The 21,575-nt window shown below is 41.7% G+C and overlaps 1 protein-coding gene across 1 annotated transcript in view; it reads left to right on the top strand.

Annotated features, from left to right (window-relative positions):
• The first annotated feature begins 96 nt into the window (after positions 1–96).
• mapk8ip1a (mitogen-activated protein kinase 8 interacting protein 1a) overlaps positions 97–21,575 on the top strand; it is a 33,605-nt gene continuing 12,126 nt past the window's right edge. The window contains exons 1-6 of the mRNA XM_073472802.1: positions 97–180; positions 4,423–4,776; positions 11,906–11,981; positions 15,732–16,316; positions 18,742–19,326; positions 20,349–20,606. Of these exons, the coding sequence (XP_073328903.1) occupies positions 97–180; positions 4,423–4,776; positions 11,906–11,981; positions 15,732–16,316; positions 18,742–19,326; positions 20,349–20,606 (1,942 nt within the window). The remainder of the gene's footprint in view (positions 181–4,422; positions 4,777–11,905; positions 11,982–15,731; positions 16,317–18,741; positions 19,327–20,348; positions 20,607–21,575) is intronic.

Here is a 21,575-nt window from a genome sequence, read left to right as displayed (position 1 = left end):
TCATGACAGGCCCCTGTTACCTTACAATGTGAAGGATACAAAATAAACTCCAATTGTAGCTCTATCCAGAGTGGCTGCTGAGTACCTTGACAGTATATGCTGCTGTTCCTGGTGATGGACCCTGCTGAGGATGGGGAGAAGTTGGAGGACCAGTGGGAGAAATGGTACACTGATTCTTATGTTAGTTAGTTTTCCACAAGTTGTACCACCTTTTGCCTGAAAACTGTCACATTTGAAGACCATGAATATAGTCATAAAATACTGACTACTAGTCTAACCCAACAGTACTGGTATTGGTGTCAGTTTGTTTATAGATTAAGTACATCTTGAAACCTCTGGTTTCTAAATAATGCCAGCAGGGGTTTTCTTCAAGCATGTAATGGGTGTAAGGGCTTATGACATGTCATGTTTTGGATGGAGAGTTTTAAATTTGCTGTTTGGAATTACAGTGAAGCCATAAGGTGGTAAAATGGTCAACAAGGTATTTCTTGGGAAGGGTTGTGTTTTATTTAATCTTATAATATAATGGTAATATTTACCATCACAAAATAAGTCTATATTACATAATGTAAGTGTCATACACTATACACCCCGCCCAAAGGCATAGTGACCACAAACGGAATCACGCCAAAGAGTGTCACACTTCACCGGGGCACCAGACAAGGATGCCCACTCTCTCCTTCATTGTTTGCCATCTTTATAGAGCCACTATACAATAAAATATCATCTGCATAGAGGCTAATTTTATGTCGGAGGTTTGTTGTGTGAATTGCTTGAATGATATTGTTCTGACATCTGACATCATTCACAGCTAGCTGGAAGACTGACATAACCATCTCTCCCTCAACCAAGTTCTGGATAGAAATAAATAAAAATATTTTTGCAATGATGCCCAATACAAACCTACAGCTAAGCCAATATAAAATCATCCACAGAATACATATCACTCAATATAAAATGTACAAAATGGGACTGGCAAACAAAGACACTTGCTCACAATGCACAATAGATAATTATATTCACACACTCTGGGCTTGCCAACCGGTTCACTCTTTCTGGAATTCTGTTATTCAAAAACTCTGCACCATCCTGGACTGCAGAATCTCTCCATCCCCACAGCTGTGTCTGCTAGGAGACACTTCAGAAGTCAACATACCGAACAAATACAAGAACAGCTTGATCATTTCTCTAACTGTCACCTAGAAAACAATTCCCTTTAACTGGAAATCAAAAAAATCAATAACTGTTAACCACTTATCAGAATACATATCTATGGAAAAAAATCACTGCTCACAGTAACAACATCACAGTCTTTAAGGAAAGATGGTCCCCATTCTTGTTAGGGCTGGGCTAATGCTGCGCACATTCCTACATTACCACACACAACACATCATATTGCAACACGCATCCACTCAGATATACACACCCACAGAACACCCATCTACACACACCCACACACACCTACACACACCTACACACACACACACACCAACACACGCACACACACACACGCACACACTTACAATGAGTTTTCCTTTAACTGTTTTATTATCCTTTCTGTACATTATGATGTCATTACTTGTCTTTCCTCTTTCACACATAAGTATTACTTACCAGTTTCTTAAAAAGAAAATTTTTTTAAAAATGTTTTTTTAATTTATTTCTTCCCTCGTTATTTTCTTTCCCCCACCCGTTGGGGCTACCGGTTGTGGTGCTGGGTGGCTGGGTGGGGGGGCCCCGCTCACCTCTCCTGTGACCCGGTCTGGCCTCACTCCAATTTCATCTTATTATTATTTTATCATTTTTACCATGATTATTATTATTATTATTATTATATTGTTGGTACATCTATCCTTTACTCATGCCATGATATACATAATACAGATACATATCACTGACTCGCATACAAACACACACACCCACACACACACACACCCTACCTACCATAATCTAGTCCTCACTCCCGAAGTCTTATCATGTCTTTACATACACCACTATAACTGCTTCACGTAATTGTCTGTATCTCTGTCTATTATATCTATTTTTGTTTTTGCCACGCTATTTCACCAAAAGAAAAAAAAGACTAAATAAAAAATAATTTAAGTTTCATATTTGTTAGATAAAATGCACAACAGTTCTTACAGTGTCATTAAGGGCTCACACGTGTCCTTAATGACTCTGTAAGGACACTCCTACACAGAGTTTAAAAGCCTGCACCTCCCCTCCAGTTAGTTAGAACTGAAGAAGCCTCTTGGATGAGAGGTGAAACATCTTCAACAAAGTGAAACAAGTCCAGTTGCCTACGGTACAGCACTTAGTATTACATGGTTTATTGGCTGACTGAATGACTGGATTGGATGACGGCTGACTGGTTTGTTAATCATTGGGTTGGTCACTGTTCCACTGATAGTGTCACAGTTCTACTGTGGCAGTCAGGGTTTTTTGTTGTTTTGTGTTTTTTCCCCTATCTGTTTCCCCCCTCCCTTCTCCCTCACCTGCTCCTTTCCCTCTGTGTGTGTGTGTGTGTGTGTGTGTGTGTGTGTGTGTGTGTGTGTGTGTGTGTGTGTGTGTGGCGTGGCAGCGGTGTCTGCAGCAGCGGAAAGGTGCACCTGCAGATCATCAACTCATCAACCTCTGCTACATCATCCTAGTCTCTTCTCCACTTCGGTGCCAGATTGTTCCTTCCCATATGATGACTACATCAGTGTTCTATCTCTTGAATTTGTGTAATTCCAGCGTTTTTTCTTATGCTTGCGCTAAAGTGTTTTTTTCCCTGACTGGGCTTCGTCTAATGCTCGCGTTTTTCCCCTCATGTGCAGAACCTCCAGTGCCTCTCTGCTTAGCTTCTGCTCCACTGGCTCACCTGAGATTCGCCACCAGACAAACCAGCCTGCCTGCCTGCCTCCTCGTCATCTACTCCCTCAAGAACTCTGCTGCAAAATAAATACCTTTTAAACTGATTTCCAGCCTCTGGTTTCTGCATTTTAGGTCCAAACAAAACCCCACCTCAACACATAGACTGTTTTATTGTGAGTGACTGGTTGGATAAATAGCCAGCAAATTGACTGACTATGTGGCTGGTTCTTGGTTTTTGGGTGATCTTCTGACTGACTAGTTTTCTGACTGACTCAGAACAGATTGCCAATTAACTGCATTATTTGTTCGCTGGCAGTTCTGAACAACGGACTCACTGACTGACTGACTGACTTGGTTGTTAGCTGCTGGCTGGCAGAATAACTGGCTAGTTGGCCAAATGAGTAAATTACTAGTTTGCTGGCTTATTTGTTAACTGTCTGACTAGCTGGTTTGTTTTTTCACTGGTTGAATGATTGACTGTGTCATTGGCTAACTGGTACATGACTTAGCTAATGTAACTGACTGACTTGTCCTCGGTTGGCTGACTGGGGGACAGAAAGAGTTACTAATTGACTTGCTGGCAGTTTAAACTGGCTGGCTAACTAGTGTGCTGCTATGCTCTTTGGTGGTGTGACTGACTAATTCTTGGTCCGCTGTATGACCTAGACTGACTCATTTACTGACTGATTGACTCACTGACTCACTGACTGATGGGTTTTTTGAAATGTTTGTTAACTAGGCTAATAATTGTTGATCAATGTAAAAAGGCTGGTTTGTTGAATGGCTGGTGGACTGCCTGGCTGTTTTTCTTGGTAATCTGGTTGGCTGGTCGGTTAATTGGCTTAATGTAGAATCAAGTGGCGTTTATCTGGTTGACAGACTGTTGTCTGGCAGGTGGGCTGACTGGCTGGTTGTTTTTTATCTGATGGGGTTTGTTGATTGGCTGAATGATTGTTTGTTTGCTACTGGCTGGCCAAACGACTGCTTTGCTGGCTGGTTTGTTGGCTGGCTGGTGGATTGAATACAGTATGTGATTAACTGTTTAATGTCCAGTGTGTTAAATGTTTTGTTGGCTGACTGAATGAGTGGTTAGTAGGTGGTTAAATGGTTAAGGTGGCTGACTGAATGACTGTTTGTTTACCGACTGGTCTGTCGCCTTTGTCTCTCCATGGGATCACTGTTACTGGATAATCTTATTTGACTGGTTACACACACACACACACACACACACACACACACACACACACACACACACACACACACACACACACACACACACACACACACACAGGCACACTAACAGTGTTTATTAGCCTTTACTCACAGAAAACGCCACAGGCAGATGAAGTGATGATGTCATGCTTTGCTCTGATTGGTTGGCTCTGCCTTCCTCCTCCCCCTCTCTCTCCCTCCCTGCATCTCTCTCCCTCTCCTCCCTGCCTTCTTTGCTCTGTCAATCCTCGTTCACCCCATCTCTTTTCAACACCACCCACTTCTCTCTCTCTCCTGTCCTCCTTCTGTCTCTCTATCTCTCCTCTCCCCTCTGCTCCACTCTGCTCCTGCCAGGAAGATGATGATGCTGATGATGATGTGACACTCGGGCCAGCCAATCATCATGCAAGGAGAGGGTGGAAGGGGTGTGTCCAGAGCCAGAGCTTTGAGCTGATTGATGCTGAGAGGACCGAGGAGGAAGACGGGGCAGAGAGGGAGGTAGAGGAGGGTGGGGGAGGCCTTGTCCGAGCGGAGGAGCTCCTGCGCTGGCTTAATAAAGGAGGAGAAGAGGAGGAGGAAGAGGAGGAGGGAGGGTGGAAGCTGTCACCTGTCAGAGGGGGATCAACCTGTGCTGTCATGGACAAATATCGACCAAAGAGGCCGACCACCCTGGCTCTGTTCCCACAGCTGCCACAAGCCGGCACCCAGGTAGGGAGGCTGGGAGGATCCCCTGTTTTCACAGTGTGTGTGAGTGTGTGTATGGTGTGGATGGTGTGTATGGTGTGTATGGGTGGATCCTGTGTTTAGGATGAGGCAGCAGTAACATCAAGCTGAATAAATGGCTAACTGTGTGTGTATGTGCGTGTGTGTGTGTTTCCTGGGAGGATCCTGTCTTCAGAATGAGACAGCATTGGCTAGCTGTGTATCTGTGTTTGTGCGTGCTGTAAGGTGTGTGTGAGTGTGTGTGTGTGTGTGTGTGCTGTAAGGTGTGTGTGTGTGTGTGTGTGTGTGTGTGTGTGTGTGTGTGTGTGTGTGTGTGTGTGTGTGTGCTGGCGGTAGGTCAATTCTGAAAATGGTTCAGCAGCAGCTATATGTTGCTGTGTTTCAGTCCCTGCTTTGTGTATTGATGGCAATACTATTGGCAACGACCTGTATCATATATAAGTATCGGTCGGTTTATTCATAAGACAGTCATGTAGCTGACTTGTTTTCTTCCAGCAGACCCACATACACGTACATGAGCAGCTAGGGTTTCACTGACTTGCTCAAGGACACTTTGACAGGATACACTGGCTGTTGTGGGGATTGACCCTGATTGCACCGTTAAAACAATCTGTTCTGCCATTTCATGAAATATATATTTAAGAAGTGTCATCTGTAGCAACATCTTCTAGTAAGAGACCAGAGGAAGAGGAAAATACAATACCAGGTCAAAAGAGGAATATTTGTATAAAAACAAGCCCAGATGACGGTGAAGTAGCTAGCCCTGGCTCCTCAGGCAGTGTTCAGTGATGAGTGCTCTCTGGAGGGGGGCAGCAGTGGCAGTAGTAGTCTCCTGATGTATCCCTTTAAATGAGCTGCATCCTGTTTACTGTGTCAGTACAGATCAGAGCAGAGTCATTACACCCTAACCTGGGTTTCCCTTCAGCATCAACATCCAAATCATTCAACATAGAGAGGACGTTCCTTCCAGTTACATTGAGACATCATTTCAAATCACTGTTGTTGTGACTGCTGTTGACTATTTAGGTCCAAATATTAATATAATAGAAGTACACTACAGGTGAGATGTGGCCATTCTTTAACAAACAGGATGGTAGGGTAGTGTTATGCCTTGAATCTACAACATTCCATATCAAATCTAGCTACCTTTAGATTTCAATGTTTGCAAGTCACAGAAGAAAACTAAAATATCTGTAATTATCTTTAAATGGCTGAGCAGGCAGAAACCTAATTAATGTTGGCGACCTGTAGCTACAACCTGAAAATGAGGTGAGCAGCAAAGGTTAAATTGTGAAACGTTAATTAACAGAACAGTATCTGACACATTCAGATAACAGGTCTAGTCCCTTGACTTTCACAGTTCTTCTTTCACAAGCAACTTAGTGACAAAGTGTTGTTTCAGACATCACAGAAATAAGTTTAATTATCATCTAATCAGTCATTTTAACTCAGAAAACCAATGGATGGAGTTAAATGGTTTGATGAGTCTAGCTAATGCAATGAACTATATCTACTGTATCTAAACTGGAAACTTGCTGTCAGAACTGAACCCAGAGGGTGAACGTGGTGACCCTTCTCTCTTCACTGATCAATTTCCCATTATCAAAAATAGATTTCAGACATTGCAACCTTTGCAAGAAACTTAGAAGAACTATGCTACTAAATGACCCGCACTTCACCCCATGACTGTCTGATTGCAGCACATCTCTGTTAGCGCCCGGGCTAACATTTTGTTAGCACCCATGCTGACATTTTGTTAGCTTCTTTGTTTTGTCCTATCCGTGGCTTGATTTTTCAAACTCATGAGTCTGCTGCCATGTACTAAAAATACCGGCTTTGGCAAACTAATAACTATTAGTTAACTTATTAACTAAAAGACCACCCTAGCAGGGATTCTGACATAACCTCTGTGCTGGTCACTGTTCCACTGATATGTCTATCAGGGTTTCTTTCATTTTCCTCTCTGAAAAATTGAAATGTGTTTCCAGGGTTCTTTATCCTTACACTAAGATAAATGTCCATTTGTTAGCACTCTAAAACCTACAGTTTTACTTGCAGAGTGCATGATATGTAAATCGAATCTTGGAATAAAGTTAGCTGGCTAGCGATACTGAGAAGACTAAGCTAAGAAAACGCAAAATAACAATGGCACAGTGGAGAGAATCACACAGACCTATGATGTAAGCGAGTGTCTTGTCTTGTCTTGCCTATTCCGGTTGGTGAAATCAGTCCACAAAGGTCTTCGTCTTGTGTTAATTAGTGCTCATTAAAGGCCACCCCAGAAATATTAGATCATTTCAGACATGTAGAAACAAAGTGAAATGCACCATATCCTGTTGAGTAAGGTAACTCCATGGCTGAAACATTGTTTCACCTGTCACCTGACAACATGTTGCACCGTGTTAAAATGTGCATTGACTGGAGAGGATTTTGCTGCTATTCTTCATGTCAGACATTAAATATGATCAGAGGTTCAAAGGTCTAAGGATAGAGGATGTTGTCAACTATACAGCTAATGAAGCCCCGTGAGGCAAACCTGTGATGTGTGATATTGGGATATGTCAGGGGTCTTCAATGGAGCAGGGCCTCCTACTAATGTATGGAACTGTGATGCATGTTAAACTGTGAATATGAGGTAACGTAGGGCAGCCCGTTGTGTCATGTTTAAACATGTCGGCAGGAGTTGTTAGCATGTTAGCTAATGTTGTGCATGTTAGGCCTTACATTAGACAGATAACTGGCCAGTATGATTAGGTTAGCTTGCTCACATGGTTGCATGAGGAATCATGGGTAGAATATCAGCAATGCTGGGTATTTTTTCAGACACGATCTTGAAACACGTTCCTCACAGGTTAACTGTAATGTGAAGATCTCTTATACAAGTTATCAGTAACTGTAACAGATCATTCAACAATCAATGATCCACTGTACTATGACATAGAGTAGGAAGACAGTGTGCTGACAGGCAGATATAGAAGGTTATGGTGTCTTCAGTTAAAATGAGAATGCCTGCTGGCTTTAATATAGGAGCGCTGTAAAGTGAGACCTGGGACCTGGTCTCAGTGGATTAAAGGCACATAGAGAGCTACTGTATGTATTCACCATTATTCTGCTTCCCTCTTCATCATTTGTGATGGATGTTCAGTCCACTATGGCTCCTGTAGGAGTGACCAAAGCATGATAAATACCCAGCTCTAGGTGCACTAACAGTAGGACAGATGCAGTATAAAGGACTTCCTCCAGACTGTGGTCAAGATGAGGAGAGGATAACATTACCACAGCTTCAACAATGAAATTCCCACTAAGCAGCAAATGTTTTTCCTCCCAGTCCAGCTTCAATTAGACAGTAAGCTTCAGCTTATTGTAGTGTCAGCAGCCTGAATCTGATTGGTTAGGAAACGTATCTAAATGTTTTAAACCTGTTGCCAATATAGTTAAATTGAAATCAGCCTTTCTATCCAACAATAAGATGGCATTGGTCTATATAGTTTATCCTGAATATAAACAAACAATCTCTATTGTATGTTATATACTGTAAGTTGATATTAAGTCGCTCTTCGCTGGGTGATAAAGTCATTCAAGGGTGATAGCACAGTATACATGTAATTATGTATTCATGTATGTACAGCAATCAAAATGTTATTGGAATCAGTTCATAAACAGCCAGTGTAGTGTTGGTCATGGTCTCAGTCCACATGTCATCAGACACACTGCGTCCATTAATCAAACGTGCTGTATAGTGATCAGCAGTGGGATTGTCTGCTGTGACCGGTATCCTCACCAACCTGTCCTGCTCACCAGCTGGACTCACCACAGGAGCTGGATTTGTGTGTGTGTGTGTGTGTGTGTGGTCATCAACTCTTAGCTAAAAAAACTAATCAGCTAATTACTAGTTCTGAAACCAGTGTGTGAGCTGCAGAGTGCCTCTCAGTAATGAGTTCTGTGTGCCTTATATGTTTCTATCTGATATTTTACATAAGGTACTTCACCTTCACTAACAAGTGAATCAATAATGAAAATAAGATGACAATGCGTGCGGGGATTATGAATTTATTTACTTCATAACAGTAACAATTGTAAAGCATCCAGCAGTGTGGCCGTATCTACCAGGCAGGCCTTCATTAGATTCTATCCATTTCATTCTTACACTGTGAAAAGATACTTGAAACTTATCTGAGCTTGAATAGTTAACACACGTTTTTTCTTGTTAAAGCTGTCTTATCTCTATGTAATAAACCGCTTGACATGCATGCGCATATGAAAAATGGTGCATTCACATACTGAAATCTGAGATATGAACAGTGAGCACTGACTTTGCTTTGCTGTGGAAAATTCAAACCCTGCAGACACACAATAAGCCAACAGAGACATGCTGATGAGGAGAATGTGAATTTGACAGAACCATGCATTGCTGTATGGTGGTGGTGATGCCTTTTGACATGTGCCCTTTCCCTTATCCCTTCAGTGTGCATGGGGGTTTTAAAGGCATGTGGTGAGGAAGAGGAGGAAGGTGTTATAGCTGATGGAGCACACGGCTGAGGCCCAGGAAAGGAACCACTTTGAAAATAAGTAATCTAATGATAAATAAAGCAGCTCTCTGTGGCCTCCAGGCGACTGGCTGCCTCCACACTGCTTACTGCTGTTAACAGAGGCAGAGAGGAGGAGGTTGATGCAGCATCACAGGCAGCCACATTGATCTGTTGTGTCTGTCTGAAAGTCATTTTAAGTTAAGTGTCCAGTGTGTAGGATTAAGGGGGAGCTATAGGCAGAATGGAATGCAACATTCATAATTATGTTTTCAATAGTGAATAATCACCTGAAACTAAGAATCACTGTGTTTTCATCACCTCAGAATGAGTCGTTTATGTCTCCAAAGGGAGCTCATCCTCTTCCAGAGTCCCCCATGTTGCACCGCCATGTTTCTACAGTAGCCCAGAACGGACAAACCAAACACTGGCTCTACAGAGGGACTTTTATGGTTTTGGTGGCCACTGCAGGGAAGGGTGAAGTGAGGGGTATTCAGTTGGTTGCAATTTGCAACCACATTTCTGGATATCACTAAATCCTATACAATGGATGTCTAACACTGAATGGGAGGAATCTGGTGTCCGTACAGGGCTAATGACAGACTTCCTTTATGCTAGGATTCAAACCTGTTCTGAAACAAAGTTCACCATCAGCATAATACAATTATTGATCTTTTACATTCACAAATAGATACATGACCTCATCACCATCATGCATTCTGCAAACAGCTGTGTTTAAATAAGGAATATACTATTAAAGATATGGTGCGGCTTCCTTTCACTGGCTTCCAAAACTAACAACAATCTACTTTAAGCATTTAGAATCAGAATCAGTTGTGTAAGTTTTCATGTACCAATAATCTGGAGGTCAAAACACAACATTTCAGATCATTGAAAAGGTTTGATTCAAAACTGTTCCATGATCTGAAACGTCGTTGTGTTTTGACCCTGAGAGTCACTATAGGGAGAACTAGTATCACTGGTTTTGCCTTTATTAATATCGCATATTTTTATCAAAAAAATCACATCCTTACCAAAACTAGTTTCAATTTTAAAGCAGATCTATCAGGTGGATTATAATAAAACTTGTTTACTTTCTTTTTCTTTTTGTTTGTGTTTTGTGTGAGGTCCACCCCCTTCTACTGTCTGATGGACCACAGGAGTCATGGACATGGCTATACATCAATTAAGTCTAATCTGGAAAATTTCAATTTCAAGAGATTAATTCATATACAAATCCATAAAAGAATTTTAAAATGAGTTCAAAAATGCAGTTTCAAAAGAGAAAAAAACGTTATGGCTGTATTATAGTCAACTAATATATAATGTCCTAGCCATAAGGGACACTGCAGCAGCCAGACTATATAACAGTGTTGTTGTTTGGTAGTTGAAATCATATTGTTCTTGAATTGTCAAAATGTGGTCGTTTTCACAATGACAGTCAGTTTAACTGAACTCTAACTGTTAACTGTTAACATTATCTAACATTGTGTTCATTGAATGGTCTAATAGCAAAACCTGTACCAAATCTGCAGTGAAGAAAAACTCGTTGTCATACCTAAAGGACATCACAGGTTGATTGTCAGTGTCCTCTAACACAATGTATTTGGCCTTTAAAAATGATTCATTTGAGTGTTTTCTGATCTGCCACCGCTCTGTAGCGTGTTTTCACAAGATACTGGGTTGCTGTTGGCTTTCTGTAGTAATCTGATCTCTTAAATGTCACACAAATAAGACACCAGTTTGCATAGGGTATGGTTAAATAACCAGATTTCTCCAGCTAGATGTCTGCTGGTGTGTGTAAGAGATTTTGCAGTGGTATTGCAAGGTGCAGGTTGCCAGGAAATTCTTAGAAGGTTGATTTCGGTGTTTTAAGAGGTAGAGTTTGACCTCAGAACAGTAGGTGAACACAGCCCTGTGGTTATCCATAACACTCAAAATAAACAAGTTTGCTGTGGGCTCAGAGTATACCACGTCACAGACTAATGTATCTGAATGTGTTCAGTGTAATCCAGTACAACACGACCACTTCCTCTAAAAGGGTCACAGAGTTGAACCACAGCGTCTCTGACAGAAAAGAAGATGGTAACTCTGTATGTGCTACTGAAAGCGACAAGTTTCTGGGTGTCAGACAGAAAATGATAGATGGAGTCCTGACTGTCGTTAATAATGAAACTGGCTCTACCAGCTTTGTGTCTGCACATCGAAATCACCAGACTGCTGCTGTAATGTCAGGCTCAAGGAGGGTGTCATCAGAGAGAGGCACGAGCTTTACAGAGAGATACTTTGACTCTCCATCTCTCTCTCTCTTCTACACACACACACGCACACACACACACACACACTGAGTAACCATAGTAACAGAATGGTGTGTGAAACAGGGATGATGCATGATGGGATGTCAGTAAGTGAGTCAGCGCTCTGCATGGCTGAGGCTGGACCATCACACACACTTCCTGGTCGATGCTGTTTCCTCTTCCTGGCATTTACGCCATCAGGGGCGGGGGCTCCTCTGTGAGTGTGTGTGTGTGTGTCATGTGTTGTTTTTTGTTCTTACGCTGCTGCTCTGTCTCATTAACTCTGTCCAGGATACCATCAACAACAACTCTTTGGGTAAGAAGGACAGCTGGAAGGACTCCCGCTCCTCCTCCCCACATGTTACAGGTATGGACCCTGCTGAGTGTGACAAAACAACACAACACCAAAATCAAACGAACAAAAAAGATAAAGAAACACACACTTAGTGTGAAAAAACCCTGAGGAGGATCCATTTTGATTATTTGCACACAGTCAGTGACAAACAGTAGCTCTGTTACCATGGAAAATGTGTTTCATAAACAAAAGAGAATAAGACACGAGGATAAGCTGGTAGATGACACATGAACCACAGAACTAGCCTTTCTAGTTCAAGTTAAATTCATACATAGTCCCAGATTCAAAGTACATAAAATACTTCACATATAAACACATGAGTACACTATGATCCCAATATCGCTCCGACAATTGTACCAAGTCATGACTCAAGAAAACCTTTTCTCCCGTCTGTTGCTCTCCCTGTCATTTTGCTTTTAACAACTATGAATATCTGAACAAAGGAATAAAAGATGTCCCACTCACTCATTAGTCCACAAAGATCTACTCACAGCACAGTCTCCTCAGTAATCCAGTAAAAATGGCAATTTAGCAAGATACTTAAAGCAGGTCTGGTCTCCGTGAGCTAATGTACCTGACCCATTTCAACCACAAACCCTTAAATTTTTCTGATCCATTTTGTAAATTTCATGAACAATTATCAAGCAGTCTTCTCATGTTGGAGCATCTGGTTGTAACCACGTCCTGGTCAGGGCTTTCTTCCCTCCAACAAGTAATATTCTCATTAAATATGTGTCTGCTGTAGATTGACTATTCAACGCTATAGTGCCCAAATATATTGTCAGAACATCAAATGGAATAGCTATTTGAAATACAGTTTCCAGACACTTTCATCCAGTAAGATGTAAGTTTTGGGCAATCCCAAAATAAATGATAATGGCTGGCCACATAACCTCCAACAGTTTGTTCCAACACCTTGATGCCTCTTCTGAGCAGCTAATGAAGAATCTCATCATGCTTTTCCACCCACATTCCCTCCAGCTGTGTGAAGCTGTGCTTTCTTCACTGTCATTTACAAATATTTCCCATTCATCTTCAGATATCACCATCCCTCCTTCTCTTCCCCATTTACTCTGAACATGTTGGGTATTTGAATTTAAAGAGTCTTGAAACTTTTATGAAATCTAAATCTTAGTCTACGTCCACTCCCCTATTTGTAAGTTGTCACAAAGACATTTAGTATTTCACTGTCAGCTTTTTCCAATCCCTCAGTCATAATTTCATTTAACTGATGCCTTACTTGTAAATATCTAAAGAAATCCTGGTTATCAATCCATAATCTTTTTTGAAAGTTTCAAAACATTTTAAAATTTCATTCTGTACAAAGCAACAGTCTGCTGTCAGCCCATTACTCATCCATGTTTTAAATCTGGTGTCTGTCCTGCTTGGGATAAAATCTACATCATATGCACACCTTCGTCATATTTTCTCTGCACCCTTCAGGTTATGCTTTTTGACCAATTTCTGCCAGATTTTAAGAGTTGCTTTTATCCAAGGATTATTTTTATCTGCAAGGTTGTCTATCAGTTTACTGTCTGCTGTTGTGGCTTGTAATGGTGTTCCTATAGTTTCTCCCTCTTCTATTTCCTTCCACCTTGCCTTGAACTGTGAATCACAAAGACACACAGAAAGGTCTTAATTGAGCTGCATAGTAGTAATCTTTTAAGTTTGGCAACACCGTGCCCCTTTTCTCTTTTGATAATTGCATTACTTTGTATTTTATTCTTGGTTTCTTACCCATCCAGATATAACGAGAAATGAACTTATCCCATTCAATGAATTGTTGATCATTTATTTCAATTGGCAGGGAATGGAAAAGATATAGTAGACAAGGTAGAGTAACCATTTTTACTGATTCAATTCTTGAGGTTAGACTAAGGAATAGTAGGTGATTCCATCTGGAAATGTCTGACTTAATTTTGAAATTAAGTGTGGCTCCAGTTTTCGTGTGGGTCGACGTTCTGTGCATTATTCTTGTGTCTGACTTTGCTCTGCCTGTCTCGCGTTAACATCTTGTCCTTATCCAATCCTTTTATTTCAAGTTTAAAGTGATTTTAAGGGCAATTTAGTCCTGGTTGTTGCGGGAGAATTTCTCTCATGCGGCCATCTTTGCAGCTGCACAGCAGAATTCTCCAGCAGTTCAGTTAAATCAAGTTAAATTTCATAGCAAAACGTCATGTATGTACAAAAATAAGACTATGTGCTCTGATTTCTTTTAACTTGCACTCACCTTAGACAGCATTAAGCACATCCAACAGCATTGTGAACAACTTAAACTCAACCAGCAAAATGATGGCCAGCTTTTGTACAGCATCATGAACACAACAGCAGAATGTATGGTAATCTCATTTCATCACTTCACTTCAGGCCAAAGAAAATAAGGGAAACTTTCGGACAGTTGTGTTGGTAAATTTCCATTTGGAAGCACTCTGAGAAATCCTGTCAGCATGAGATGGACCACAGGCTTCAAGGAATGTCCATGAAAGAGAACGCTGTTGTGGAATATATGTATGATATAATATAATATATTTATGTCACTTTTCATGTTCTCTTGACAGCAAACTCAGCATAAGATCTGTGTAATTCATCTTGTAGAATAGCGAGTCCACAGTCCATCCTGAGACAGTGATATACACAAATAGTTCTTGATTTCTTTCAACTGGAAAAGCTGCACCCTCCCAATGCCACAGTCGGGCCAATCAGAAGAATTGTTCTGGGCACAATCTCACATTTGGGAAATGTTTGTTCAACACATTTGAGGAAACCAAGGATTTGAAATGTTGTAGATTTTGGTAAATGGACTTGCATTTCTACAGCGCTTTTCCAGTCTACTGACTGCTCAAAACACTTTACAACACTTGTCACATTCACCCATTCACACACACATTCATACACTGATGGCAGAGGCTGCCATGCAAGGTGCCAACTGCTCATCAGGAGCTATTTGGGGTTCAGTATCTTGCTCAAGGACACTTTGACATGCAGCTGGGGGAAGCCGGGGATTCGAACCAGCGACCTTCCGATTACTAGATGCCCCAAATTTGTTCCCTTTTGAGTTATATGTCTTTATCCTCAGCTCTGGGAACAGATCCTGTGCATTTCCTGTACGTCCTAAGATTCAGATATGCTCAGTATGTCTGTTGCAGTTCCTTTGTGTGGCAGAGCTAAGCTAATAGTATTGAGTTTAACTCCAAGGACACTGAATCCTACATAACCCCGCGGCTTTCATAAGACCAACACTGCTGAGAAAAACCTGTGCGTTACAAACAGGGGCTTAGTGTTGCAGGCATTTACTAGAGAGAGAGGTTTTAAGATGAAATGCTATCAACTTGCATTATTTTATTGCTTTGCCAACACTGGGAGTAAAAGTTGGGACATCACTGCCTCTGCTGTTTCCATTTTGACCATTCTTTCTGTAATCCTCTCGTGAGATCCCTGACTTCATGAAGGTGCAGTACTCCATTTCTGGAGTTTTTCTCCAAAACCTTTTAAACTTTTCATGTCTCTGTGATAATGAACAAAGGATTTTTTTACGATGGAGAAATTTCAGAAAGTGGCTTTGGTCACACTTTTTCTACCTGCATCAGTGCAACTAGGACTTCAGTGATCATTTATCATAACATTAAATGCATGTTTTTGGAATGAAACGTGTGTATATTATGGTGTAACCACAAGGGAAAATGTTTTTCAAATATTTTGATAATCCCTCTGTATACGTCATACATAATCTAATACTTTTGTTTGTTTTCATGTGTGTGTTAGGGGATCTAATACCACCAGCTCAACCAAAAGCAGAGGACAAAGTCCGGCAGAGCACGCGCCGCCCGGCCCCCAAACCACCCACTGCAAATGGAGCCAAGAGCAAAGCCAACACTCAGGCTGCCGCCGCCACCACAGACACACGCGCCCGACCACGGGACAGACAGGTGTCTGGAGCCGCTCACACACAGTCCTCCAGCACACAGAGAGGTCAAAAGAGGGTAGGAGGAGGTGGAGGAAGAGGAGGAGGAAGAGGAGCAACAACCATGAGAGAGAGGAGCCTGGGGGACATCAGAGGAAAGGGTGGAGTGACAGTAGGGAAGGAAGACAGAAGAGGGGGGAGACTGTGTGAGGAGTCCAGGGGGAAGGAGAAAGAGAGGAATGAACATCAGAGGCCAAGAGAAGCGAATGGACCGAAAGGCCGGGGGGCTGATGGGAAAGGAAAAGTAGTTGCTAAAGGGGGTAACAAAGGAGGGGCAGTCAAGCCAAACAACATGCCAGGAATTACCCAGGAAGTTTATCTGACAGCCATGGTGGTCCCACGTACGCCTGTAGCACCAAGAAACCAGGACAAGACCCAAGACCAAGGTAATCAACCCGCCTTTAGAGCGCAGGGTGCTGCGGTCATTTTCTCTTTGCCACAGGGAGGGTAGTCTGACTTCTTTTGAGAGCAGGGTTGGAGCTTCGTAGAGCTGAGGGGAACTGCAGAGTTGGTGATAATTCTCTCTGGGTTGTCCACAACTAGACACCCCTTATCATGCAAAGCTGTTTTATCCACTGTATATATGTTCAAAACTGTTGGTGCAGCTCAAGATCAAACGGTCACAGACACAAACAGATGAACAGAGAACATATTATTATTATTAAGAGCTTTTCTGAGTGCTGCTGTGAAATGTCTGTTTGTATTAAGCACATTAGTTTTCTCTTCTACTGCAAAATGAGTTTTTAAAGGAAGTTACATCTAATCTAATAATATGGGATCATAGATGTTTAAAGGGTTTAAAGATTATAATGCGTGGAGCTTGTCTTATAATACCACTTTGTACCTCAAGAGGCAATATTCTAATACCCCCATAGGTTCAGCTGGGAGTAAGTAAACAAAAAAATGTCAGGACAGTTAATATTCTATCATTTAAAAAAATACAACCATACACCATCTGAATTCAAGTTGATCTCTTTTAACGATCTAAGACGAGCAAAGCAAATTAAAGTGTCATGCCATACATGGTTAGAAAGCTTAGATTCTTGTGATTCTATTAAACTCACCAATAAAGTGTCTGGGTGTTTCAGTAGTGCATCATGTGTCAAAGTCTGACAAAAACTGCCTTCTCTTATTCCAAAATGTCCACCAGATCCATCTCAGTAACATATTTAGTCGAAAAGACAGTATGCAGATGCTTTTTCATGCTTTTAACCGTAAGACAACTCCTCTCATTTCACAGCAGACGGTATTATCCCTCTGCACCAGAGATCCTGAGATGGCAGCCATTTGATTGACAGCTCATTTGAGTTAGTCAAAGGGACCCACTCTCTCTTCTTTCTCCTCTCTCCTGAGCCACTAACACAGCAGTTTCCAGAAGACTGATGCATCATGTAGCCAATGAGATTTCAAATCCAGTAATACATATATTTTATATCAGTTTTTAAAGCTCTAAACTTGGAAATTGTGGTTTTTTTTGCCTTTTGTATAGGCTGTTTTTTTATCTTAGCCCTTTTTTGACTTTTTTATATGCACAAAGTTAGTGTAATTAAGGTAATAAAGAACTACAGGGAGTTTTTGTCCCCGTTACTATCAGACAGGGCATATTGAGGTCACCAAATAGAATTTTTTTGCCAGACACCTTACAAAAACAAGCGTTGAATGATGATATTGTGATTAAATTAGAACTTGGACCATGTAAGACTATATGACGTGGACCCATTATGTTTTCTAGCCAATAGGGGCAGTTGCAGGTCATCTGGAGGCTGATATTTGCATTAAAACATTTAGGTGAGAAAAATAAATAAATAGTTGAGTGTGCTCAGACTCCTGTAGACAGTTTGGGAAAAGAAATCAGACTAACTTTCAAAAGAGCCCAAAACCATGTCTGTTCTCCAAACTGTTCAACAACAGCTTTGCATTTACTCTGGCCTAGACTGGGATAGGCCTTTTATTATTATATTATTTATTCTTTTATATTATAAGTCTTTTGGGATAATTTTACATACATTTGCAGGAAGAACATCATAAAACACACTTCATTCTAACTTGACATGAACTGGAACTCAGTTTGTCTCCGCAGTCACCTTTGGTTAGGTCCAAATAAAGCCGCTGTACATCGCCTCTGTACTGTTTCCGTTGTCTTCAAACTGGCATGTGTTGGTCCAGGCTGTAAAAAATGGTAGCTAGCTACAGCTAAGGATAGCTAACAAAGAGCAGCAGTTGTTAGTTGCTATGGTGATATGCTGCCCTCTATATTTTTGGAGCTATCTTCATATTCTGGCCATATTATCCTGTTATTACAACTTTAAAGTATGAAGCATATGTGAGGTGGTTCACAAATGCAAAAAACTCTTTACATTACATTACATTACATTACATTGCCGATGTTGCTGTGGCTCCTTGGCAATTTTCAGCTAAGCACGAGCCTTCATGAAGTGTGAGCTGTCATCTAGTGCAGAGAAAATGAAGACTGATGATGATTGGAAATGTGTTTTTATTGTATTTAGTGGGAGAGGTACCATATCATCTGCTTGAACTAAAGGCCAGCCACAAATGTACCGACCTGCATCATGTGCCACTGCTGAGGACTAGGGGGACTCAGGGGCTTTTATTATGTGTTAATATTGTTGGAATTACATAGTTGTGTTAAGAGTGAAATACTGGAGGGACAAATCATATTTTTGCCAGGACGGGAGGATTGTGTGGGATTTATGCCTATGACAAATACCTTTGTCCACATAATACTGTTAGTAAGCAGTTCATGAATATTACTCCTCATATCAACCTTCTGTCCGTATGTTGTGTTCCTAGGCCAAAATCATGACAGGACCCAGGAAAACGCCCCTGCCCTCTCCAGGTCCAGCAGCGAGGGCGGGTCAAACAGAATGTCCCTCAGCTCGGACACAGAGGGCCCCCCTCCAGGGCCCCTGCATCCTTCTCTATCCCACAGAATCAACCCTGACATCAGTGAAGAAGAGGGGGAGGGAGATCAGACTCCCTTCATGAACGTCCAGAATGGTCCAACCAGCTGCCTTGCAGATAATAAGAAAACAGAACTGGACAATACCAAGTCAAAGGTGGACGTAGGGGGAGGAAAAGATGACAATAACACTGAGGTGGCTGGCACCAACTCTGTCACTCAGGGAGCTCGTGCGGCTGCTCAGACTGTACCAAAGAGTGAATCTACAGCAGGGTTAAACTATGACTCTGTTAAATACACTCTGGTGGTCGATGAACACGCTAAGTTGCAGCTAGTCAGCCTAAAGGACTGCTTCCACCGTTACAATGAGCACAATGATGACAGCGATGCAGAGACGGTCTATCAGTCAGCCAATGAGGAGGAAGACCCAGAGTATGAGGAGGAGAGGAAGAAGAGAGAGGATGCAAAGAAGCAAGGTAATGAAACTGATTCCTTTGTAACATGGATGAGCACAGAGCAGTATCACACGTTGGTACAACAGTGTCTCTTCTCTTTTGCTTTTCTACCAGTAAGGATGGCCCTCTCCTTAAGGAAAGTTCATTGAATGAAAAGATTTAACCCTTTGGGTCAGAAAATGTTCTCCTCATGGCTATCTGCCTGTTAGGGTTGGATTATAAGAAGAGCCTGATCAATATATCGGTCAGCCAACATTATCAGACTGTATTGGCCTATCACAGATATATCAGTCTCAACATGTATGTAGACCTGTGTGTGTCAATGTGGAAATGTTTTTTTAGAGATCTGAATGCAGAAAAAGATGTTTGGGGTAATTTATACTTCTGAGATTCCTGGTGAAGTTTATTGGCTCAGTGCTCTGATGTCAATTTAGAGGGGAGAGGGAGAGAGAGGGAGAGAGAGGGAGGGGGGACACATTTTCCTGCATCCTTTATGGCAGTTGTTTATTTAGGTCTGTAAAAGTGGACATTACATAATTATTTAGGCCTTATAATATGCAATACTAATTCATTGTGGTGGAGATAGAGGACAGGTTACAGCGTCAGCAAAATCATCAGGAATTGTTTTATAGGAACCTTCAATATCCAAACTGGATTTATTGGAAATCTTTGCGGTACTAGCTGAAATATCCTGCCTTGAATCCAAGCGTGTCACAGCCTGAGGAAAGCAGCTGCCCTGTAGTCCGGTGGTACGGCATTAAACAAAGTTTACTGTGTTTGTATGTAGAGCTTTGTGTCATCTGTATATCATCAGAAATAGATCTGCCATCAGCTAACAGATCAGAGGACCCAGTACTAAGCCTTGTGGAACACCAGTGAACACATAATGATCAGAACACCACACCTCTTACTCGATGATTGTGTAGGTGTAACCTCAGGAGGGAAGACTGAATGAAGTTGAGCTCAAACCTACACCCTCTGTCCGGACGGATTCTTGTTTGTTGCTGCTATCAATTTGACCTTTCCTCGTTTTCTGCTCCAAGACAGGAGGAAAGAAGAGGAAAAGGGAAGAAGGGAGGAGGAGGAGATGAGGAAGAGAAGTGAAGAGGATGTGAAGAGGAGGAGGGAGGAGGAGGTGAAGAGGAGGAGGGAAGTTGTAGCAAGGATCTGCAAGCAGTCCAAGGTAACGTCTACCACGACCTCAGAGGATGATGAGTCCAATGGAGGAGGGGCCGGAGCCTCGAGAAGCAGGAAGTTCCTCAACCTGTTTGCCAACAACAGCAGCCATTACAGTGCTACTGGTTTGTATATTCTACAAATATTTAGTTTAAATCAAACAAAACGTCATCTCCTGTGGCACATACTACTACACATAACCAATTAAAGCTGCCTGTATCACAGACAAACAGAGAGGCATCTATGCTATCAGAAAATGCACTGACAGCAAAAATCTGTGGAAAATGACAAAGTTACGTTTTTTGCTCTAAATTACATAATAACATAATCACCATCAGTAAACAGGACCCTGTCTGACTCTCACTCGCGGGGAGGGATGCTGTTTTCTGGGGGAAAGTTCACTGAAGTCGTGGTGACTGTTTTTCTATACAAGTTGCCAGACACAAACACCACATTCAGAGGGCAGTGTGAATGGGGCTATTGTCACATATTTGAGGTCTTAGATGTAAATAATAGTACCACATTTCAGTCTTCAATTCTGTACATATTTTTAATTTTGAACCATTTCTAAATGTATTTATTTCTTTTATTCTGAGCCAACATCTGGTGTGGCCTGATACAGACTGGATTTCACATTTGTCTGTCACTGTCTTTCATGAAGTAGAGGCAGGAGAATCCGAGCTGTCATAGGAAGTAGCTACTGAGAAGATGTCCAAGTTTGAATAGCCTTTTTTTTACCGAGGAAGGTTCCGAATGCTGCAATCCATCGCATTTCAGAAATGGATGTTTTTCAGCTGATATTCCCGACTTCCTATCTAAATGCATCCCTTTGCATCTGCTCGGAAAATCAACTTGGAATTCTGACTTGGATGACTGTTCCGTTGCACTTTTCCGTATCAGGTTGTTTGTTTCCTAAGGTCCGAGTGGAGTGCAGCATTATCTCCTGTAGCATAGAGTACACTGGACCATCCTTTATGAAAGGAAAGGAGACAATGCCTTCCCACAATTCCTTGTGGGCCTAATGCAGGCTACGTGGACTCAGATTTTCTGGGTGCCACATCTGTCTTTTCCTAAGCCCTCATGAATACTCCCTC

Source organism: Pagrus major, chromosome 8, assembly GCF_040436345.1.
Source record: "Pagrus major chromosome 8, Pma_NU_1.0".
In the NCBI taxonomy this organism is placed as follows: domain Eukaryota; kingdom Metazoa; phylum Chordata; class Actinopteri; order Spariformes; family Sparidae; genus Pagrus; species Pagrus major.
Note: the sequence above shows the minus strand (reverse complement) of the source record. Positions and strands in the feature narration are given on the sequence as shown.